Source organism: Pithys albifrons, chromosome 11 (genome assembly GCF_047495875.1).
Source record: "Pithys albifrons albifrons isolate INPA30051 chromosome 11, PitAlb_v1, whole genome shotgun sequence".
In the NCBI taxonomy this organism is placed as follows: domain Eukaryota; kingdom Metazoa; phylum Chordata; class Aves; order Passeriformes; family Thamnophilidae; genus Pithys; species Pithys albifrons.
In genome coordinates, this window is record NC_092468.1 from 11,571,879 (window position 1) to 11,596,410 (window position 24,532).

At 40.5% G+C, this 24,532-nt stretch overlaps 1 protein-coding gene across 2 annotated transcripts; it reads right to left on the minus strand.

Annotated features, from left to right (window-relative positions):
• Positions 1-21: 21 nt before the first annotated feature.
• On the minus strand, positions 22-23,565 carry GK5 (glycerol kinase 5). Of its 2 annotated transcripts, XM_071566056.1 has the most exons (16): positions 23,122-23,565; positions 22,180-22,273; positions 19,165-19,240; positions 18,645-18,738; positions 17,566-17,697; positions 15,893-15,968; positions 15,222-15,283; positions 15,060-15,133; positions 14,676-14,736; positions 13,634-13,760; positions 10,461-10,565; positions 8,987-9,072; positions 5,825-5,928; positions 4,828-4,887; positions 2,217-2,350; positions 22-1,142 (listed from the first exon to the last, which is right to left on the minus strand). In XM_071566056.1, exons 1-16 carry the CDS (start codon positions 23,548-23,550, stop codon positions 1,006-1,008), a joined length of 1,851 nt encoding a protein of 616 aa, XP_071422157.1. In that variant the 5' UTR covers positions 23,551-23,565; the 3' UTR covers positions 22-1,005. The 2 variants fall into 2 exon arrangements, with proteins under 2 accessions (XP_071422157.1, XP_071422158.1); XM_071566057.1 differs by lacking the exons at positions 22-1,142; positions 2,217-2,350; positions 4,828-4,887 and adding an exon at positions 4,897-4,946.
• Between the last annotated feature and the right edge of the window lie 967 nt (positions 23,566-24,532).

A 24,532-nucleotide genomic window follows, 5' to 3' on the forward strand; every position in this document is an offset into this window, starting at 1 on the left:
TCACCCACAGCTTGAACTTGGTATTATTCTGAAATGAAAATGTTTAATCATTTTAAATTTCTGAAGCTGATTTACACATACTCCTGAGAAAATTACAATAATTTAAGAGTAGTGATAAGCAAATACATAATAATTAACTACATATTTCTTTAATTACAATTTATTTGTTTAAAAAATACGAAAGTAATTTACAGCTTAAAAGACAGGCTTTTGACTCCCTTTTAGCTCTTAATAATAGGATTTAAGAATGGTCTTGAAAATATAAGTTGCACAGATTTTTACAAGTTAGAGAACATACTTGGAACTACTTTGAATGTATTTGTGTTGGCCATGCTAGGTAAGATTGCTTTTGGTCTGTATAAAATTTTTAAAAATTGAGCTACAAGCTAGATAGGAACCATCACCTACAAAAATCCTGGATTTTTTTTTAATTTGCTTTTGTATTTCATCTTACTTTAGTGCACAGAAATGTCATCACAGAGCTGGGCCAAACTGCTTAGAAAGTCAACTGAAAGTTGGTAACAGGCTACTCCCAGTAAAATGTCTTTGTACACAATCGAGTTCATCACAACCCACCCCCAACAATCATTTTGAGTTTCTCAGCAACGCCCAGGGGAGTGCATGTGCCTTTTACCCTTCCCTGATGATTAGCATACCAGAGATTTTACAGATCCAAAGGGAGGTGAGTTCCTCAGTAGAAAACCCATCATGGGAAGAACACCCCCTGTGCAGTCCATGGTAGGATTCCAGCAGCTGGGCCACCCAGAGCAGGTCACGGAAGGGACACAAATGCTGCAGCTGGACCACAGCTGTCACAGGGATGATGGGAAGGGTCATTACAGTGTGGGAAGCAATCCAGCAGCAGGGACTGGTACTGAAGTACCACATAACTCGTATATATACCATCACAAATTTCAGTTATGGTTTTCACTGTCCTGCTAATGTCAATATGTTAGAAATATGAATTTTAAAATCTTAATTCTTTTAGAATTAAAATGCTGATTTCTACCGGTGCAGGGAGTGTTTCATTGCTTGTAGCCAGGTATCCATAGCAGGTCTGTATTCCTCTGAGACCTTTTGGGGCTCAAACACAGCTTCTATTCTCCTCAGCTTCTTTAGTTGTTCTTTGTCACTCCAAAATCCTATGAACAGAGAATTCATTCTCCAGCTCAACTGCAAATATGTTATTTTTGAGTTGTTTTAATCTATTTCCAAGACATCCAAAGCAGAAACACAGTAAGAAATCATGACAGCTTTTCTTTACTCAACCAACAACTTTCTCAGAGGGAAGCATATTTTTAACATTGTGAAAATCCTTTCCGATAGGATCCACTTGTTTGGAATCCTGACAACACATCTGCTTAACTGGGATGGTTTCCAAGGCACAGCTCTGGTACACTGAAGTTCCCTTTGGTTTCATCCACAAAGTGCTTTTGGCTGCAGATCCTTCTCAATGAAGAAGGGCCATAAAAATCAAGATTTAGCTGCTTTGCTAATGTCTTAAAAATTGCATCAGTGGCAGAAAACAGCTGCTGTTACAGATTCAGATTAGATCATTCTTGCCTGTCAAGGGCCCCAGCTTTCTTACACTTTTAGTTGCTGAATAAGTCTTACCCAAGCATTTAGTTATCTTCCATTTGCGTTATTTACATATCAAAGCAATTTAATGAAAATATATTTTGTAAGTGCATATTCAGCAAAATCATTGACAGTTTTAGTTTTGAGTCTGGTTAATGATACAAAACAACTCTGTGTGAGTTGAGCTGTTTTCTCTTTTAATATTTTGTCCCTGTTTATTTCATACTTCCATTTCTGTGAAAACCTTAAAGAATAAAGGCTCAGCTCACAGAAGACAGGACACAGGTTCAGCAGCAGTGACATGGCTGCAGGTAAGTGCAGTGGCTCCCTTGCCACGTGGTCACCCCCACCCAGCACAAATATGGGAATGGACACAGAGAGCCTGGGTCAAGAAAGAGGAGGCAGTAAAGACATGGTTCACCTCTTTCTTCTCCAGCAGTACATCCTTCTAATTGTTTTGGACAGACAAACAAACACTACTTACCCTAGATTCCCACAAAAATGGGTAAAGTAATCCTTTGGGGAGTTTTTGCAATTATTTGAAATGATACTCTTTTTTTGGTCTGATTTTTTTCTCTTCATATTTACAAACATGCATTATAAAGGGAAAAACAAAAACCCTTTTAATGTCTACATACCTGAAGCAAGGCCTGCTAGAAAAGCTGCTCCAAGACTAGACATATCTGCATTTGCAGGTTTCTCTATTTTCTTATTGATTAAATCTGAAGTCATCTGCATAACAAAACTATTATTACTGACACCTCCGTCAGCTCTACAGGGAGAAGGGAAGAAGTAGTTAGAAAAATGTTTTAAGTTCAAATGCTTATTTTGCTGGCATTTCAGAAAATAGCTTCTAGTGTTTCACACCTATGCATAAATCTTCCTGTCACTCATGCACAGATGCATTTCCACTTTGTGGGAGGCCAGAATAAAGTGCCAAGAGAAAAAAAGAGAATGTTTAAAGTGGGGGAGGAATGGTAGACAGACCAGGACACAGGACACCATCAAAGGCTCTGAAAGTTCCATATTTTAAAACCATCCATCATCCTGGCTGAAATGTCAGGGTTTGTAACAGAACCTTTACATGGTTACCACCACAACATGACAATAGTCAAAACCATTACACTGAACAAACCCTTTCAGGTGTTCTCAGATACCCCTTTCCTTACCACCAAATCTTTGTACTAGTCAGCTAAAATGCCTTCACAGTTGTTTGATTTGATGAGGAAGTTCAGAAAGAGGCTTCCATCTATCTATTTTCCTAACTGCATTATGTTGGAGATCAATTTAATGGAGAAAACTAGAATTTATCAATGCCGATGTTTAATCATCTGAGAGTGCAAATTAATCACACTTCCAAACAAAAATAACTAACAAAAGAATCTTTGAATTGTCATAGATTGTTTCTTTATGCTTTTGGACTCCAATACAAACCAGATATGGAGCTGCTGCTCTACCAAATGTGGTGCAGAAAAGACCTCAACTGTTTATTGCTACAGAAAGTGTTGGGTAATAAAACTTATTAATTGCTTAAAAATCTTCAATTCAAGTATGCCATGTGAAATCTTCTATGCTATTAAAAATTTAAAATTTCCAAATACTCAGTTTTACATTTAGCTAAATTTGCTGCTAGGTAGAAGATTCAGTCTGTACATCTGCTAGTTCCAAGTTCCTGTGTGCCATTTGATCAGGGATGTGCTGTTAGACACGGCAAGTAAATGGGAGACATTCCAAGACTCCAGGGACCACCAGGACCATCCTTGTAAAGGCTCCTGCAGACTGTTACAAGACAGGACATGTGGACTAAAGCTGAGGGTTCTTCCATTGAGCTTTTCTTGATGGTGTTGAGACAAGCAAAGAGAAGTAACAGGAAAGCAGAGGACTAATGAAAACAATAACCTGGTAGGAGCTTGTAAGAGCCAGAGACTGGGAAGGAACAAGGGATACAGGAAAACAGCTAAAAAGGGAATGAAAGTGTTTATGGGATAAAAACAACAACAAAAAATCAAAAGCAATTGACAGATACTGAAGATGTGCAGAAAAAGGGATGGGAGAACAGTTTACAATTCAACTGAAAACCCCATGGAGTTTATCTCATTATCTTCTAATGCTTCACCCACAAGTTGAATTGCTCGTGATGGTAGATAACTATTACAGTCACTATATGAAACAGCAATTTTATACCAATGAATGAAAAAAAATATGATCATACAATTTAAAGTTTACATCACAACATAAATGGGATCACAATTCTAATGTTCCCTAGGCTGTACTTCCACACTTCCCACTTTTCAGTTTGTATTCATACTGAGACTTCTCAAATTTTGGATGCAATTCTCTATGTTAAAAAATTCCCCAAGTAATCAAAAATTTTGATGCTTTTAATCTTTTCATCTTCATTAAACCCCCAAGAGTGGCTGTTTCTTCACCTTGGCCTACTCTGTTCCAGTACATGATGCAAAACACAAACTTTTACCTCCTCCCACTTTGTACTCTCTTTTCCTCCACTGCTCCAGAATGATTTCTCTCTACATGCCTGGCAGTGTTTTCCCTCTGCAGAGGCACAGGAGGGATAGGAAGGGTTGATCTGCTCCTGACCACAGTGCCATGCTGACCCCTGGCTGCCCGAAAGAGCAGTTCTGTTGAAGAGTTTCTGAGCCTCAGAGGGTTGAAGGCTCTGACAACTGTGTGTCCAAAAGGAAACACCTACTGAAATGTCCTCCAGCAATGTGTAATTCAGTTACATTTTCCTCAAATGTTGTGAAGGCATATTCATGGTTACCTCACTAAATCTGATCTGCTTCTTCAAGGATTGAAGCAAAATCAATGTCTTAACAATTGAATTGTAAAAATAGCCTTCCATTTTCTCACACAAATAGAATCAGTTTTAACCAATGTCATCAAATAATAGTCTGTGAAAGACCTGGCACAAAAAATGTCAGTGGGAAAGAAAGATGCCAAAGGGCCTTTGGGGTAGGCATTGCCATGTGCACACCAGTGCTACCTGAAAACATGCATCTGCCTGCTTTTTAATTATTGTTTTAATAATTAGATCAATTAATTACTCACCTACTGACAACCACCAATGCCAATAGGCGTGGGGAAACTCTATTGCTGCCTAAGCTACATTAATATTTGACTTGGGAATCATGTATTTCAACAGCAGAATTTTACAGCAACATAAAGTGCATAATAAAGTTCACATCTATTTAAAATCAGTATCAGATTTAAAAGTCAGACAGAACTTACCGAATAGTTTGAAGAGGAATGTGCACCTTCTTCACAATGATATCATAAAGCAGTTTGTTTCTTTAAAAAAATATTTAGTTGAATTAAGCATTATATATTCCATAAAGTGTTTTCAGTATCTACACAGTCAGAAAATAAAATACAAGGCAGTAAAATACAAGGCCTCAATTCTGTCAGAACTGCTGCAATAGCTAATGAGTTTCTAAAATACATAAAAAAACCAAAACCACTGAAACTGGTCTTTGGTCTTTGTCATTATTACAAAGGTACAAATCTGGCTCTATCATGGCCCATTTTAGAACAAGTCACTGTGGAAGGTTCATTTTTCCCACTGAAAACTGCTGATTGATTTCTACAGACAAAATGCAATCATTGATGTGACAAGTGGCTTAGAGTGAGGAAAGCAGGCCAAGAGACTGTTAATTGGAGTTTATCCAGCTGTTCTTTAAGGGGAGTATCTGAAGGCTTCAAGTCTGACTTGTTCTGAAACATTTCATTTAATGGAAGAAAAACTAAACACAAAGGATCTCGATTCTTTTCTAGTTATTTATGTCATTCTTGGGGAGTCCTGTGCAGGGCCAGGAGTTGAACTCTGTGATCCTGATGGGTCTCTTCCAACTCAGCATATTCTATAATTCTGTAATATAAAACTTCCAGCCTCAGGGCTACTTTACACAGAGCTGAGTGGGCTACAGCTTCTGACAAAACACTGTCATGAGAGTAAAGACAAACTTTAAACAGAAAACATTGTTAGAATGTGCAGAAAACAACATAATATGACAATCCTACACGGTTACTTAATAGCAAAAACTCTGATCTAGCAAATATACACAAGTGTAGTTGTAAAGTGTTAAGAAAAAAGGAAGCATCTGAAACTGTAGTGGATCACTACGATCTGTGTTTTCCAAGCTGCAGAATTCCATGTATCCTTTTAAGACTGCTGATCTAAATAAAAGCAAATGTAAGAAAATAAGCCAGAAAAGTAAGCAAACAGTACCTGAAAGCTACAGATTCCAGTATAGCTCGTACAAGGTGGTTTCTGGTCGTGGAAGGCTTGAGCCCCACGAAAGAGGCACACAAATAGGGGTCATCCACAGAAGCCTGTAGAAAAGATGTCACTGTGAGCTCACTGAATTGTATTTGCAGGTTTTGAGAAAGAAGTCAAAGAGTAAGAAAAAAAATAACTTACGACAATTAGAGGCAGCATAGAGAGAGAAGAAAATCGAAAACAACAAGTAAGAGGAATATACTGTTATTGTAGCTAACTCAGTGAACAGTTTAAATAGCTCCTTTCAACAGCAAAGGGTTTAAGTGACTTATTCCAAATCTGACATACTAAGTAAGATTAATCCATATGTTTTCTCTTCAAAATACATACAGTGCACACTTTAAGTGTGTAGGACACCCTGATACTGCTCTCTAATAAAATTTCACACACCCCCTTTCCTGAACTACTGAAAGATAAACTGTCTTTTAAAAGTAACACTGAAAAGATGGTAATAATTTTTATTAATGTATAATACAGCTTGTTATCAGTAACACTGATAAATACAGCCCATCTCAAATTCTATGTTGTCTTGTTCTTACAGAACTAGAAGATTAATTTATGGATCTGTTTCCACCTCTCCACTCCTCTGATGAACTTTATCACAAAATATAATTTTGTTGGTGTGTACCTGGTTTGGGACAAAGTTAAATCTTATTTTCACTGTAGACAGTAAATTTTCAACTGAAACAAACCCTTCCAGTTGTATTGTGCTAAGTATCAATTACAGCAACACTTTCCAGAAGTTTGAATTTCATGGTTATACAATATATACACACATATTTATAAAGTTAAGAAAATGCTGTCATATGCTAAAAAAGCCTAAAACACCAGTGTACAGACAGGTACACACAGCCAAAAAGAAAACTGGCATTTTGAGAAATTCCTAAATAGAAGAAATTTTTGCACTAAAATAAAATATTCTTTTTGTTTCCACATAAAAGCACCCTTACTATTCCAATAATAGAACCACTAGTCCAGATCAATAGTGCAATAAGGATGGTATGGCTTCCAAGTTTACAGATCTTCATGTACAAGATAGTAAACAAAAAAGCATAGACTCATATTCTACATGAGGGTGTCTAGAAAGAATCAATCATTAAAGAAAAAGAAAGAAGAAAGCAGCATGCACATCCAGGCATAGAGCCCAGTGAAGAGCCCTATGTTCTTGCTGTTACTATTGACCACAGCAACTGAAGCCTGGAAACCTGTTTCTAGCAGAATGAGTAAAAGAAAAAAAAATTATTAATGCAAATATTTACTCCCTTTCAAATAGTTTCACGATGATGTTCCTCTCGGTGTACTGCACCACAGCAGTAGAATCCAGCAAGAAAAAGACTTGTTCTTATTGCCTTATTATGGATGAGCAGAGAAACATTTTAGTTTGTGCAGGAAACCACCACATGAGCTTCCTGAGAACCCTCTCTAATGGCTGTCACTCGAGGGGCCAAGACTTTTTTTCTAATAGAATCAATCTGTTTTAGCACCCAGCCACGTGGAGCTACACACACACATTACAGAAGTGTTCAGCTCTGTTCATGTCCCTTTTCATCCCATGTATGGATGTATGGCCAGACTTGTGAATGCAAATTTGGGCAGGGTTTTCCCCACATGGGTGTGCCCTTCCAGCCTGTGCAGTGGATTGTTTAGGTGAGGCTCAGCGTGCACAGAACTGGACCCACCCTTCAACTCCTCAGGTTCATCTACCACGGCCGAGCGAGCTTGGATGGTGAAGTCCTTGGGACTAGAACCTACAGCCCCCGGGATTCCAGGTGGTCCCCCACCCAAGTACTGACTGGGGCTGACCCTCTGAGCTTCCGAGATCTGACGGGATCGGGGGTCAGGGAGGCAGCATCCCATGTAATCCTCTCAGTTTCACATGTTCTGGCACTGAGTTTACTCACTTAGCTCTGTCCACTGCAATCAGCAGGGGTTTTAAAAAGCAAAGAAATCCACACTGGTGGATACTATCAGTGGCTACTAGATGTCACAGTTAAAGAGAAATCCATTCGTTTTTCTAAGTGCAGTTTCTAAATTTAGACTGGGAATACTAGAATTAGGGAAAAGAGACTGAAATCAGTGTTAATTGGGAAGCCAGCTGGGGTTCCTTATGGAGACAGTGCCAACAAAGCAAGGGAGAGAAAGATGCACAAAGTGAAAAAAAAACATACAAACAAAAAGAAATTTTGCCAGTATCTCTACAACTTGAATATTAACAGAAATCAAGGTTCAGAAGACATTGAGACTAACATTTTTCTGCCTCAGGATTCCTGTCTGCAAATACTGAAATTTAGCTTGGCTCAACATTGATTGTTCCTAGCACAGTTCCTCACAGTAAATGCTAAATGGAGGCACCTTAGCACAATCCTGCTCTACCTCTAGGGCCCAGGGTAGCTGCTTGAGAGCAGGGAAATGGGCCACCTGGAGAAGAAATGAAATTCCTTTGCTTTGTAACATTAGTGTACAGAACTTACACAACGGGAAGGTTAAAGATGTTAAGTTTCTTCAGAAAAAAACACTAGTCAAGGGAATAATCACAATGAGTATGCTAAACAATTGAAGATCTAAGAAACACTCAGCAAACTTCCAGAAACACACAGAGATGCCTACTGTGCTGAGTTTGATCATTCCCATGAGAAGTGACTAAAAATTATCTTTGTTTTTTGTAACAGGATTCTTGCAATCTTGCTGACACTGAAGTACTTGTATATATTCTGATAAATTGCAACACACATCCTGAAAAAGGCAAAATAAAGTGAATTATTTTAAAACAGTGCTCAGGAAAATTGTCTCAGTGAAGGCTCTGCAGGAAGCAGCAAAGCTATGGGATCAGTTTCTGTCTCTGCAGGCACTGCCTGTGTTACTGGAGGTAATTGGTGTCCACTAACTTTCCTGTTTGGTGGGGTTTTTCTCCAGGGAGGGATGATGTTTAAGCATTCTGATACAACAAGGGTCTTCACACATTGTGGTGAGCAACAGACAGCAAGAACCTGACTAGTACAGAATAAATATTGTGATAGGATGTAAATTATTACATTTAAACATGTACAAGTTGAAATTTTAATTGGGTTATTAAAATTATATGTTTGATTATATTAATAAGAATAATTTTACCTGAAAACCCGGAACGAAACAAACGCCTTGAGAATCATCAACACTTTGTGCCATTCTGGCTGTTTCATCTACATTGGTGAAAAGATCTGTAAGGATGCACAAGTTGTTTGCTTTTGTTACATTGACTTCAATTCCTTCGTTTTGTCTCACTGAGAGACAAAAACCTAGAGTTCAACTATTCCCTTCTGTAACATTCGCCCACATGTTCTAAACGAAATGATTACATCTCTTCTATTTCATGTCCACCACTCACATTAAAAACCCCAAACTATACAGATGAAGGCTAAACTCAGAAGGATCCTCTCATATCTCTTGTGCTGCAGCCTTTTAAAGTTCTAAAGCTGATACAAGTTTCTGAATTCTGCTTCTCTGCAATAGTATTTTCAGAAAACAAAGGTCTTATTTGTTACAGAGTTTCAAGCAGCATGGCTTTTTTGATCTCCCTCTAAAACTTCCTTTTTTTTTCTGTGGTAGCAACTGTAGGTCATGACCATTTCACTACTGACTAACTAAAAATCCTTCATATTTGTGTGTATACCAATAAAATCCATTTTAAGTTTGATATGGATAAGCATCCATTTTAATTATAGAATCTGAATTAGCAGGTTTATATATGTACCACTGACAGCACTGAAATGTGTATGGAATTATTTCCTCAAGAGTCTGGTGGCTGTAACTCTCTAGGCTTAGTCAAATGTTGGATGATGAAGACCTGAGAACCAATCTGAGTCATATTTAACCCTTTAGGGCATGTACCAGAGCACACAGAAATGCACATATGCACCAAAAGCTGACAACTTCAAGAAATGTGGAATTTTGTGGTGAGCTACACTTCAGGAAAACCTTTCCCAGACAATCCTTTTGTTCATCCCAGTAAAAATGTACGAAAATTCTAAGTTCTAATTAAAACACTCAGAACAGTTGTCCTATAAACAATGAGTGGTTTTGAACATCAGCTATTACAGAGGTAGTATTTTCCTAGTCTTTCATTAAACTGGAAGGCAAACCCTTTCATTACATAATAATACCAGCCAACAGGCACATTACTTCTGTGTGAAGCAACACTGATAGCACCAGGACTTGAGACCTCCATGTTATTTTCATATAAATCCAGCCTGTTATTAACTCTGAGATGAGAAGCTGGAGACCTCTCAAAAGCATTGCAGCAAGTGCTTGTGGAATCAGGGAGTTTGTCAAGGTCAAGAGAAAGCCAAGGAGGAGTTAAATGTTTCAGGTAAATACAAAGTAGGAGGCTCTGAGGCAGAGACTGAAGAGGAGATGATTGTACAAACCAAACCCCCTGCAGCAAACACATTCATCACAGAACTTAATAACAAAGCACTGCATTTCTGCTGTCCAAAGCATGGAATAATAAATAATAGTAGAACCAAGTCCAGTAACATAACTATGAACCCATAAAAGAGGTTTCTTAGGCAGTTACATATTTCACCCTCTATAAAATTAAAGAACTTACCTATATCCTGAGCCCACTTTATGGCCGTGCCAATGTCCGATATAGCACCTTCAGTTAAGTAAACAACTTCTTTCCCAATCTTCCAACCAATCAGTGGATAAAGACCTTCATTATTTTCCATGAAAGAAAAACACATAGTTAAATTAAACGTTTTCAGAAAAAATAAATAAGTATTCTCCACAGTAAGCCCAGCAACTAAAAAAAAATTTATTCAATTTCTTTGCTAGAATTGAAGCTAAAACAAAAGTCACCAATAGAGGTTAATAAGTATATTGTGTGAAAATTTAGTGATGGGACTACAAGAGACTTGAACAACAGGTTGTTAGACCAAAGTTAACCTAAAACCAAAAAATCACTATCAAATTACAAAAAAGTCCCATTTAAACTGAAGAGCTTTCTGCACTTTTATTTTTCATATGATAAGAGATTGTGCATACTTAAAAATTTATCAACTTTTCCTATTTAAGTCCATTCAATTTTCCCCAAGGGATTCTAAAGTCAGATTTTTTTCCCCCTAAAACACAAGACTTGAAGGTTGGGCTTTCAGGTGGGAAACACAAACACTGAAACAGATACATACACACAAAAAAAGCAACCCAATTCTGGAGCATATATCTTATTTACAGCAGAGGATGAAAGTGATATACTTTTCAATCCCTTTTTCAACATGAAATGCTTCTTCACAGAAAGCAAAACGGAAAACAACTTTCACTATTTGCCCATTCTTGTTGCCAACAAAGACTGTCAGTTAACTATTGTAATTTTACCTGTATGTTTGCCTAATATGAATAACAAAAGAAACACTCAAACTCAGTAAAAATACCTGGTGACACACTTTGCCTAGAACTACAAAAGTCAGCACATCTGTGGTTTACACGATGGGATTTGCAGGAAGTTCCAATTTCCACCAAACAGTTTTGGCTCTGCAGACACTCAAAAAAATTTTAATGGCTTGGAATTTTTTTCCTCTCTCTCTCACAAGAAAGGCACTTAAGTTTACTTGACAATGTGGTGCAGTGTCTTTTGAAGAGCTGCCTGCTGGAAGGTACTATTATATTAGGAATAAACAGACAATAGTAAGGATAAACCTGACAATTTGTTCTACCTTTGCTTCCCACCAGGTATCCTGAAACCTTAACAATGAAAAGTCAGACTACTCAGAACCACTGTGAACACAAAGACCATCTCGTTGGGTATCTGTATGGTAAGAACATCACAGAGGGGTCCTGCAGCACTGCTTTTAAGGCTGAAGCAGAAAGCCTTGCTGATGCAGCTGAGCAGCAGATGAATGTCCTCTGGCACTGCAGCTGGGCAAGGGGCTTTCCAGGTCACTCAGGAAGAACCTAAGCATTCGGTGGCCACTGCACAACTTCACCCAACCAAGCATGGTAACTGCTGGAGTGAAGAAATCACCCAGACTTTATGGGACCCTGCTCAGGACTCCGAGATCAGAGGCAACACAACAAAGGTAAACGAGTCCCAGTTTACCTTTATGAGGACCAGAAGGGCATCAGAAGAATCTGGGGATTCTTTCTGCTTTTTCTAAGTGACTTTGCTGATGTATGTGCTCCTCACAGAATCATCTCCAATTTGTTTGTCTGTGTCCAAGAGAGTTGCATGGTAGTACTGGTGTAGCTCCAGAAATTTGGTTAGTGTTGGAGGCACTCTGGTGCTTACAATATGAACCAAGCAGCAGTACCTATTTAGAGTACAGTTTGTATTTGCCTCTTGAAAGGGAAAAATTGATATACATATCTGCAGATCATCAGTGCAGGTGTGCCTTACAATTTTTATTTTTCATCAAAGGAAAAGCCACAAAAAAAAAAGACCAAAAAATTGAGCTAGAATTTCTAAAGAAAGGCAGCTACTTAGGAACAGAGGAGTCCATCCATCAGGTAGCCTTCCTGGAGATGAGCTCACCACGGTCTCCAGTAGAGCAAGATAATCCTGCCTCTAGGAATGGATCCACATGACACTCAGCACGATCAGAGTTACGAAGAACCATCAGACTGCCAGAGGGACAGCTTTATGTCTACACAACCTGACTCCATCATCGAATTGTGAGAAGTGCTGTTCTTCAAGGAACTACTTTATTTCTTTTTTTTTTTTTTAAACTGCCATTTATAGACCAGGAACTAGAACAGCAGTTAATGAACAGCTTGCACAAAGATGTGTAGGGATTCATCTTGCAGTGTTAACTACACGTCAGCTTTGAAGACTTTTCATGCCCAGGGCACTGAGAAAGCCAGGTACTTAACTTGTCCTACTAACCATATCCCATGACAGCCAAAGACATAGAGAACATCATAGTAGCACAAGTAACAGCCTAGAAAAGTAAAAGTTTCACAGCACTGACTTAGAAGATATTAACTCCTATCAGATCACAACAGCTGAGTATCTTCTGAAAACAAAACAGAAGGGAAAAACCTTACAGCATGTTTTTTGCTCTTACATTTCCACAGATTACATAGGTATTATTTCCTAATGACATGATTAATTAGCCAAAAATCATTTGCATTCATAAGGAATTCAATGTCTATACTATTCAGTTGTGACACATCTCATGTATTTGCCAATGTCCTTCAAGACTTTTGCTGGTAAAGGTCTCCTTATGACACTGCTATCCTGTGGGGATCAACAGCAGGTCTGTGGATCCTCTGATGTCTGACGTCATTGATGAGGAAATTGAACAGTTCAAAGTAAATCCTTGAAAAAAGAGCAGTTTAAAGTGCACCCTTAAAAAAGAGGAAGCCACCTGAAGAATGTAGCAGACCTTGCAGCCAGTAAAATGTTTCCATCTGTGCTTAACAGAACTGAATAGCCAATTATGTGATGACACACTGTATACAAGAAGAAAATAAAACTGAAATTGTAACTAAAAATAAGTTCTTTGTTCTACTGCTGCTTGAACCTGTCTCGACCTCTTCTGTCTGCCGTAACTGACCCTACCCTGACACTGTCCTCCTTCCCAGCCCCACCCATCCCACTCTACGTTGTAGACTTCCCACAATTAGTAACTCTTTAAAAATGTGACAGCACTCCCAAGCTGGTTTTCTACAGCTGAAGACAAAGGAAAAGCATAGCCCTGTTTTATTCCTTTGTGTACCCTCACCATTGACAGCTATCAAAATGAAAGAGTGAAATACTCTAAACCCAAAACTTCATTATCTTACTTCTCTGTGATGCAAAGAGATGCTCTCCAGTGTTCACATTCCAGAAGCCACCTGTTCCCATGGTCAGCTTAATGTCTCCTGGGTGGAAGCAGCATTCTCCAAACATGGCTGCCTGCTGATCAGCCACCTGTCAGACCAACAAAAACAAGGTGACAAGGCAGCTCTCACCACCAGCCTGCAGTGCTGGTGGGTTTTATGTGACCACTGCAGAGGGCTCAGGGTTCTGAAGACAAGCAGCCATTCAGAGAGGGACGGAGCATTCAGAGGGGATCAAACACAATTTCTAAAGTATATGCAGGCCATTCCAACAGTCAGACTTATCACTAGCTTCAAATTACTTGTCCTGTACCAAAGTATTCCATGCTCAATTTTTCAACAACAATGATGGTTATTAAATGTATTTACTTATGTTTTTCGCTTTGGCAAAACAGTAAATTTACAGATAAATTTAGTCTACAGTGCTTTAAAAATAGCAGGAGAAATTCAGATTAGCTAGGGGACAGTTTTTTTCATTTACCTCAATTCAAGCAGATTTTGCTGCAAGTCATCACTTGAGAAAAATAACGGGTTTTTCTTATCCAAATTCTAATTGCTGAGGCAAGAACCTGTTATTTGCCACTTCTTTTCAGTGAAAGAAAAAAAACCCAACAGAGAGAGAAAAGGTACCACAAGCAGATTTATTAACAAATGCTCTTACATTTGTGCAGAGTCTTACTGAAGTCAAGCCAGAATGGATTGTTACACAACTCTGTACAGAAAAACTCATTTTAAGCCAGAGAAACACATTGCCAGAGCTCAGAGTCCTACATTCCGTGCTCCACCATTTGGTCACCCAGCTTAATGGGCCTCAGCCTCTAGAAATACCTTCCCTTGCCTCCCTCCTCCTTTTCCCCCAAGGGTGTACACTGAGTTTTTGGAGAAAAATTCAACAACCAATTCTACTGCAGTTAACTCACAGAGAAGGAAGAGAGAATACTTAAGCAAGTACTAAATCAAAGCCATATAAATATACAGATTTAAGTAAAAAAATATTCTCACTCACCATTGCCATTATTGGAATAGATACCCCAAATATTTCAGGGTCAGTTGATCCAAAGTTGAAGCTTAAAACAAATGTTATGGAGAAACATCACAATACTAGATTGAACTTCCTGTTAATATGAAATCCAGGTACATAAGGCCTGGGTCTGCATCACATATGAAAGGTGATGCTACTGATTTATTTTAAAGAAAACCATCACTTTAAGAAAAGAGATAATAAAAATAAAGTTTTGGACTTCATATATTTCTACACAAAATATAACTGCATATACAAATAATTTTGTGTACCTGCATATTACTTGGCCTGTGCAGATTATGTAGTATTTCTATAAAGGCAATTAATTTAACAGTTATCACATTCTCTTAACTATGACTTCATAGTTACCTTGTGTCTTTCACTGGTGGATAAATAGACATTGGAATAGAAAGCAGATTACACAAAGTGGGGTTCCAACATTTCTGAAATGAAATGGAGAAAGTCAAACCATCAGCAATCCTCCCAGAAGCACAATAAATAGCACCGACACTTTTTCAGCAGGGCACATACCGTGAAGGGTTCAAAAATGCCTGTAGAACTGGCATTTGAGTAATCTGTAGCATACACAGAACCTACCATGAGAAAACAGAAAAAAGCAAGACTTTTAGACATCTCATGGGCTCTCATGAAATACAAACTGAGTGTGCATGAGCAAAATCCCAGTGATACCACGAGCACAGGGAGTTCTCACCTGCCGCTCACTGTAATGAGCAATAATTACCCTCTTTCCCCTCAGAACCTGCTGGAGGAGACAACACAGACCACATCAACCACATCTCTCAGTCACAGTCTGATTGCTCAGGCATTGGCCCTCAGGGCAGAAACTTGTAATTCTTCCACATTTGTAACAGTTCTTTGGCTTTTTGCTTTCATGGGTACTTTTCTTCAAACAACATCAATTAGTTCTGTTAGTCCTCTTTAAATCTTATATTCTTAAAAGGCAGATTACATTGAGTAATTATTTCCCTTCCAGGGAGGTTCCAATGAATATTTAATTCAGAAGCTGGTTTCTGTTTGTTTGGGGTTTTTTTTCCCAGTAAATACATTTTCAATATTTATCAATTATAAAAAGCACAAGTTGCAAAAAAAGCATTTGAATTCTAGAATATATAAATAACAAGTCATTATTTCTTAGACTTCAGTGCATTTTATTGATATTTAAGAGGAACTGTAACATTCACCTTCAGTCAATTTATACAGTAACCATGTGTCAATTGTTCCAAAGCAGCAGTTGTTTTCTTGGGCAGCTTCTACAGCCTAGGAAAAAAATATTAAAAAAAGTATTTGAAACTGGGTACAATAAAGAGAAATATATTTCCTGATTACTTTTATAATTTTCTTCATGGTTAATGAGAATGTCCTCAAAAATAATTTTCTGGTTTACAATTTCTGTAGAGTTCAAAACTTTATTTTTCTTGGGATCTTATTTCCCTTTAAAGTGGGAAAGTTGGGTTTCATCTCATTTCCACAAACTGATAATGTTTACAACTACAGAATTCATAAATAGAACATACAAACTAATTCTCTCAAAACATGGCTCTGTAAACAAAAGGCGTGACCTTCCGAGCTTCTTAGTCTGATAGTCCTGTATTTTAAGGATCAATGCATGGAAAACGCAGCAGCTGCATAATGTCCAATTCTATAATCCTCCAGGCTCAAATCCCACATTTCCAACAGATCCGGTCAAAACAGGCCAAGAAAAAACTAGACTTGACCTTCTCAATAGTCAGCTCTGGTACAGAAAACACCAGTCACAACTCAAAAGACTTTGGGTTTCTTTACACTGGATAGAAAATGGATGATAACAATTTTCTTTAGAAAATGACTGGAACATTACTATCGTGAAAATACGATGACTAAATTTATAAATATAGGAAGAAACAAGGAAAATTATAAAGATTAAAACAATGAATACAGCAACAAACAGCTCAGGGCTCATTAGTCCATCAGAATATTCCAGCACAACCTATTTTACATGCATTTTCCAATTCACACTACAATAAAATGCAAAGCAAATAATAGACAATAATAACTGTGAAACTGCAAAACACTAGAATAATGCAGAGAGGAAAGGTACGAGTGACAGTTGAAAGTAAAACTGTCATGCAAACAGCTTTAAAACAAAGTACAATTACTAACTGTACTAACTGCATAATTGTGTGTGTGGCTCAGCTTCGCGAACAAGGATTTGGGAAGGGCTCTCCCCACATGGGTGTGCCCTTCCAGCCTGCGCAGTGGATTTTTTGGGTGAGGCTCAGTGTGTGCAGAACTGGTCCCACCCTTTAAGTCCTGAGGTTCATCTGCCACGGCCGAGCAAGCTTGGACAGTGCCAGTGAAGTCCTCAGGACTAGAACCTACAGCACCCGGTATTTCCCAGGAGGTCTCCCATCCAAGTACTAATCCGGGGCTGACCCTGCTTAGCTTCCGAGATCTGACGGGATCGGATGTCAGGGAGGCATTTAACTGCCTTAATTGCATAATTACATCACTTGAAATAAGGTGATTTGATTATGTTTCTTATGTATGAGGAAAGCTTTTTTACTCTACACCTTTCCAGAATCAGAGGAAAAAGCTGTATGAATTCAAGTCACTGTTTAGGTAGACTGGCTTTGAACATTAACACACATGAAGAACCACAAGCCAAATCTGAAGTGATTAAAGCCAACAGCCACAGAATGGTTTGGGTTGGAGGGGACCTCAAAGACCACCTACTTCCAATCCCACTGCCAGGGGCAGGGACACCTTTCCCTAGACCAGGTTGCTCAAAGCCCCATCCAACCTCTCCTTGAACACCTCCAAGTCACTTGCCATTATTATTACTTGAGAAAGCTGCTGTTGTTCCTTTCCAGCTTACCTCATGTATGTTTTTAAAAACCCATGACAACTTCATAGAAGTTTGTTGTGTTGAAAAAGTAAGAAAACTTGGTGCCAGGTATCGATCATTCCCAGTGAAGAAATGAAGCACTGTAAAAATAACATGGATTACCTGTTTCAAAAGAAAACAGTTACTTGATTTTTAATCTCGCCTTTTTAAGGTTTCTGATCAATCATCTTTACAGGTGAGAGCTGCTGACATGGCACCATGTTCAGAAAGCTAAACCTGTGTTAGAGAATCTTTGTGTAGGATTCAGTAAGGATCTTTACACCAACAGAGACCTTCCTGAAACACACACAAGAGCAGCTGCACTAAGCAATCAGTTTTCCCAAGTTCTGCTGGGACACTAAAGACACTGTTCTGCACTACCAAAACTGGTCACCTGTGTGAGCACAATGGCTGGTGTGGCTGACAGCACTAAATACTGTTATTGCAGTGAACATCCTACAGCTGACAGGCTCAATGGTGACTTAACAGATTCAGCAAAATTAAATCATTATCAAGTTTTCAAAAAAGTAGTGGAAAACCCAAGAATTTAATTTCTTATTCTGATTGTGCTAGTTAGTTTCCACCTAGAGGAAAAGTAACTTTTGTTTTTCCAGTTGAAACAAATCTTTTTCTTCTAAAGGTACAAAGCACAAGCCATGAGCACCATAAAATACACCTTCTATAGATAATCTGAGCAAAAAGTACATGAGAAGAAAAACCAACAAGAAACAAAAAGCTCAAAGCACTGCCAAGCAAGAACTGCCCACCTACATCCAACAACTGCTGTAGCAGTGCAAACATGCAAGAGTTTAATATAACAAAGAGACTAAAAAGTACCAACACATTAGAGCTACAGGTTTCTTTTCCCATAATTAACTATTTTCAGGCTACCAGTACTGCACTTTTCCTTGGCACTTTTTCATGCTAACATTGCTCAGTTGAATGTTTTTAGACTACAGCATGTTTCCCAAAACAGGACACTTGAGTTATTCCACACACTGCCCTCATTTGTCATAAAAATGAAACAGCTCCAATATGTACAAGCAGTATCTAGAATAGCACAGCTTTACCTTCAGCAGAAGGGACTTATTCCAGGAATCCACAAGTTCAGCACTTCTTATGTCTTGCCAACTTATGAAATTATGAAATGGTTTCCCTGTTCTCCTGAAAAAAACAGTATTTGAACATTTCCCCTTTAAAACTACAGAACACAGACTGCCCAAAAAATTCAACATCCTTCCCCACTTCCAATCAGGACAATTAACACTAACTCAGTTTCTGAAATAAGGCATATCCCTCCTGGGGGATTAGAGGAATTACTAAATAGGCTCACAGACATTCTTAACAGAAATAAAACATATGTTTGCATTCATCTCTTCCAAAATATTAAGAACAAAAGGGCCATACACTTACAGAGTGTTCTGAACTGCTGGAAGGTGTGGCTGTGCAAACACAAGAGAACATGAGTGACTGGCTTTTTCTGCTTTCAGGTTCTGACTTGACTGAGTTCAACATTTCAACAGTTTGCTCCCATCCAGTCCATGAACATAAATGAACACAAACTCATTTGAAACAACACAATATACATACTTGTGCCATGTAATGAAAGTTCCTCTCTGCGTGGAGATGCCAAGACCAGCAATTTGACTCATGTGAAGTCCTGCAGCTAAAAACCAAAAAGAAATGACACAAAAAAGAAAAAAACATTTATTTGAAGAAATTAACAAAAATGCAACTTATCCAATATAATTAGAAAATCTATAGAATACTCGGGTAATTAATATTTTAAGAGAATATAAATCTCTACAGACTGCCCAACTAAGTGGCTAGAGCAGCAAAATGTTAGAGAACTCTGATAAACAAATCTATGCATTTTCCAAGAGCAGTTGTGGCACACTGACCCTTTCTGCCTCCTGAAAGGCCTGTGGATACTTCAAATGAATAATCCCAGAGACAGGCAGGCAAATTGCATAAGCATATATAGTCAATTAAAATGTCCATTTCACTCGGATGAATGCAAATGAAAGCACAAACAGAAGTACCTTTATAGACTTACAAAAAAAATTTCCATAAAGAAACAAAACTAGATTGATCCTGTAGGCAGTAAAGAGATTAATATCAATATGTTCTGATTTTTTACATCACTTTGATAATGACGTGTCTCACTTTACATCTTTTTTAAGCAACTTTTCAAAATTGTTAAGAACAAATTTGCTTAAACCCCGTACCACTGAATGGAGCAAAGTGTACTTCAATATCAGAAGTACATGTGGGCATGCACCAACTTTGCAGTTAAACTTTACATTCAAATAACTGTTACACAACATTTTTTCTAATGTACATAACAGTAAATATTTAAATATGTGCACAGCAATTTTCATTTCAAGCTCTAGTCAGCTTGCTAAGTACCTCCATGCATCCTTCCAGAAGCAAAATTACATGAAAGTATACATTAAGGAATTCCACTTCAATGACAGACTAGCTATTCTGTCCTAAGTACTGTTACCCGGAGAGGCTTCAATGCAATTACTTGAACAAATCACAGGTTAAGTATGTCTTGCTCATACATGTTCTCATGTTAACTTTTATGTGCAAAGTTACCCATTTGTGTGAGCATTTCCTGCAGACACTACACCCATCACCCCCGTCCATCTCAGTGACAATTACAGAGAGGATTTCGTAGGGAAGGGGCACATCCTGTGCTGCACCTTCTCAGTGCACTGGGCCTGCAGGCAGCGCTATCTGGCTCTCAATCTGCTGAGTATTAACCCAGTGCTTTCACAAGGCAACCTGCTCCACCTGCCCGCACAGGTGCTGCTGGTAGAGGGAGTGTATGGGAGGAGCACCTGGGAGTGGGAGTGCATCTGACAGCTTGAGAACAGCCCTGTTTCTTTTTCAGCCAAAGCCACAGGAGCACTACCACACTAAGGATTAGTGGCATGTGTTACTCCTCCCCATCTTCACAACCTGCACGCTCCCACTGCTTTCCCTGTGTCAGCTGTAATGCTCTCTCGATGCCTACATGAGTGGAGTGAACTTCCATTAAAGAGAAAAACAAATCAGAAGACAAACATGGATACTTTTCTGCTAAGCTGTCTTTTGGATGGAGTGTCAGAGTAAAAGACAGGGCTGGGACTGTGTAGCCAAACTTTCCACCTTTAGGTAGCACTGAACCACCTCAGCTCACCCACCCGCACATGGGCTCCATAAGCCCTGCAAGCCCAAGTGCAGCTGTGCCCTCCTTCTGCTTCCACGGTCAGTCCTGCCCCTGGTACCACACCCTCTTGTGCCAGCACAAACATTGGTGAAGCTCTGCTGGCGTAAACAACCGGACAGCGATTTGACTCAGGAAGTTGCTCTGGACTTGAAACAACCCTGTAAAAAGGAGGGTGGGACTGCTTCTTTTGACAACAGTGTGAGGTCAAAAATTACTTAAAAATTACTTAAAAATGACTTGCTGACACTGCACGCAGCTTGGCCACAAGATAAGCTTCCTTTTTTAGAACTAACTGAAAATCTTGCCTCCTGATTTGCCAAACAGAATGGGAGTGAAGGAAGACGGTAAGGTCGCTGGGGATTGAGGTGGCACTGCTATTCTTATGACCAGTTATGGCTGCTGAGAAAACAAACCAAGAGACCAAAATAACCAGGTTACACCTGGTGATTGTTACTTTCCCTGTTCCCTAGGCAGCCTTCCAAAGAAAGAGACAAGCAGTTTTGGCTTGAGACAGGCTTGGAGGCAGAGCAACACCTGGACACCAAACTGCAAGAGGGGCTGAACAGGAGGAACTTAAAGCACTGGATGAAGACTGTGATGTGCTCACATAGGCCAAGGAGGTGGGGCACTGGGAGAAGGCTGGGGTGCAGCTGACAGGCTCACAGCATCAGTGTGGCAACAAAGGTGATCCACACAGCATTGTAGAACACTGGAGCTGGATTAATGTTAAAGTTATGGGAGTTGGAGAGAGTAAGAGCAAGGTTAGAGCAGCATCCAGAAAAAGGGGGAAAAACTCCCACATCAGAAGTTTGGCAAAAAAGAGAATAGTGGGCATTTACTGTGTGGAGTACAAGGAAAATATAGGCTAAAGTACAAATAAAAAAGAACAGTAATACAGAAACCAGATTATAAGAACTATTTGTAGTTGGAATGGGAAAAGTGGGAACATCAGGTTGTAATGGAGCAAGCACAACACTGCAGCATCCTGTTCATTCTCTCATACACCCACAGTCACACATACAAAGTAGCAGTTGAATAATGGGGCATTGGAAGGGGAACAAGCCTGTTCTCTGTTCATACACAGAGGCATCTGCAGGAACCCGCACCCTGGGCAGGGATGCATACACAAAAAGCTGGAGTGACAAGGTGCTGTCACTGGTTTGTCAATCAAGTATTGACCGGTTCTACCGCAACCCTAATCTGGCCCCACTGAAAGGAAAAAGGTAATTAAAGCACCCTATTTTGCACAATGATTGAACAGGCCTTAAAGCATGTTGTAGACCTGTACTCAGTCATGAATTTTCAGTACGAGTTAAAAATAATCTTATTATCTAAGTAACTGACTTGACTGATTTTGATAAACAAATTCTCAAACTTTAAGCCCTTACCTTGTACAGCATCTTTTATTACACCAAGAAATTGACTCCACAGCACTTCAGGATCTAATTCAACCCATCCAGGATGGGGATATAGCGATTCCACCTGTCCAGGAAACACAAACAGCATTATTATGATGATCTGTAGTTCACAGAAGCCAGCATTCTTGTGCAACTTGGTGCAAATAGATCTGCTTTTGCCTTTTTTTCCCCTTAATTTTCTGACTTTCCTGTAAGAGGAAAAAACAGTGTAATTTTTAAGAGATGGCTGAACATGGGTGTGTGATCTGTAGATGACCACCTCAGGGAATAAAGAAGCCTAAGCCTCCAGGAACCTGGGAGCCTGTAAAGTGCTTCCAGAACTGCCAGCTGGCAAGCAGGTGTCTCAGAGAGCCCTTTGGCTCCACTGGTGAGCCGAGAGCCGATGGCTCAGAGCTCCTCACCAGCAGCCCCGGGGTCACCCCCCAGAGGAGCTAAACGCGAGAGGGACGGCGAGGTCTGCTGCGAGCAGCCCCTTCCACCTCTGAAATACATCGCATTTTTTATACTTCTCCTCACTGCAAGTTTCTCATTGCAATAGCTAACAGTAAAAAAGTTAATTCTGGAGACTGTCTTCTGGAGATCCTAAAACCATGAGACGTACAAAGCAAAAGCAGCCCGCTTCACACTGCGCTGTTACATGACGGGACGGGACGCCAAGTGCTCCGCCAGGCTCAGCTATGCCCTGCTAACAAAAGTGGTTTTGTTCGGAGCGGGGTCAGTCGGTACGCGGCCGAGGCGAAGGTGCAGGGCCGGCGGTCGGCAGGAGCGCAGAGGCCGCACCTGCGGGTCGGGGCGCGGGTTCGCTGCTGGCCGGGCCCTGCGGGGGGGATGCCGCGCCCCGGGACACGCCGAGCACCGCCGGGGCCGAAACCCTCCGGCACTGCTGCCGCCACTCGGCCCGCCCGCACTCACCTTCCTGCAGCCGGAGCCCCTGACGGCGGCCGCGCGGTCATAGACGTGGCACTTCACCACCGAGCTGCCCACATCCACCCCCAGCACGCACCGCGCCGGCCCGGCCGCGCCGCCGCTCCCGGGCTGCCCGCACGGCATCGCCCGGCGCTCTGAGGGCGCCTGGCCGGGCGGCCGCGCCCGCCACAGCCTCGGGGGCGGCGCCTGGCCGGGCTGGGGGAGCCCCGCCGGGGGAGGTGCCCCGTCGGGCTGTGGGCACCCCGCCCCGCCGGTCTGTGGGAGCCCCGCCGGCCTGCGGGGCCGCCGGGCGGGCAGGTGGCGCCGCCGGGGCGGGGCGGACTCGCAGGCCCAGCTCGGCGTGAGCGGCCCCGCCACACGTGGGGCGGCAGCTCCGGAGCGAACCCTGTGCGGTCTCGGTGTGATCCACCACATGCACGTACAGGGAGCGTAGTTAAGCACGGAATGTTACAGGGCTGTCCGAAAGGCGGAGGTCAGCGCGGTGTGCCCGCCGTGCCAGGGGGACTGCCCCGGGACCAACAAGCCACAGCTCCTCCTCAGGGTATACAACGAGCTGTGTTCGCTCCCAGCACTTGTCGCCGAAGGCAACGAGCATCAGCGGACAGATTACACGTAATCCCACAGAGTCAGTAACTGCAGCGATTATCAATTTGCTCCACGGCGGGAACCGCGTTTAAAGTCACTGTTGGAACAGAGTTAGCGACAGAAACGTTCCCATATTTGCCCTCAGATGGCGCTATGGTTTTTAAACAGAAAAAACTAGAAATATTCCCAGTTAACCCCAAACTAGTATCAGTAGAATTTAGTTGTACCCCAAATTTAATTAGAAGAATTAGTCAGTTGTAACTCATTTAATTAGCAAAGAAAAAGCAAAGCAAATACATTGGAAATATTTTCCGCTTTGCACTCCTGGTTTAGCCCCTCTTAAAAAACCCTCCACTATGAACAACAAAACGGTATTATGTGGGATAACATGACATTATTAGATCTTCAAACCAGGAATAGCAGCGGCAGTGAAAGCCACATTCGGAGGCAGCTTCTCTCCTCACATGGGCATTGCAGAGGTCACTGGGACAAAGGTTTGGATCACTGGGAAGCGAAGACACATGAAAGAGAAAGCCAAGGAATGACAGCTTTACCTCTCCTCCCTAAGGAACAACATAAAAAAGTCAAAATCTCTTTTGAATTTTATATTCTCTTTGACTAAAACTTGCCAAGTTCATACAGCTAATAGGTGGGATGTTAAAGTTATCAAGTATTTCATTATCTGATTGACTTCTTTCCCTCAAACTAATTTATTAAAACTAACAGCATAATAACTATTCAAAACTCCTGAAGAATGGTCCCTCAATAAGATGCAACAGGTGTAACTGTTATAAAAGGCACAAACATCTGC

What these genes read in the sequence shown, in the direction of transcription:
- GK5 (XM_071566056.1), bottom strand. Translation starts at nt 23,550, where the DNA reads ATGTGGTGGATCACACCGAGACCGCACAGGGTTCGCTCCGGAGCTGCC. An exon ending in ATAAGTCCCTTCTGCTGAAG is followed by an intron (nt 17,698 to 18,644) that starts GTAAAGCTGTGC and finishes CTTTTGAAACAG; the next exon opens with GTAATCCATGTTATTTTTAC. An exon ending in ACTGTATAAATTGACTGAAG is followed by an intron (nt 15,284 to 15,892) that starts GTGAATGTTACA and finishes TTCTCATGGTAG; the next exon opens with GTTCTGTGTATGCTACAGAT.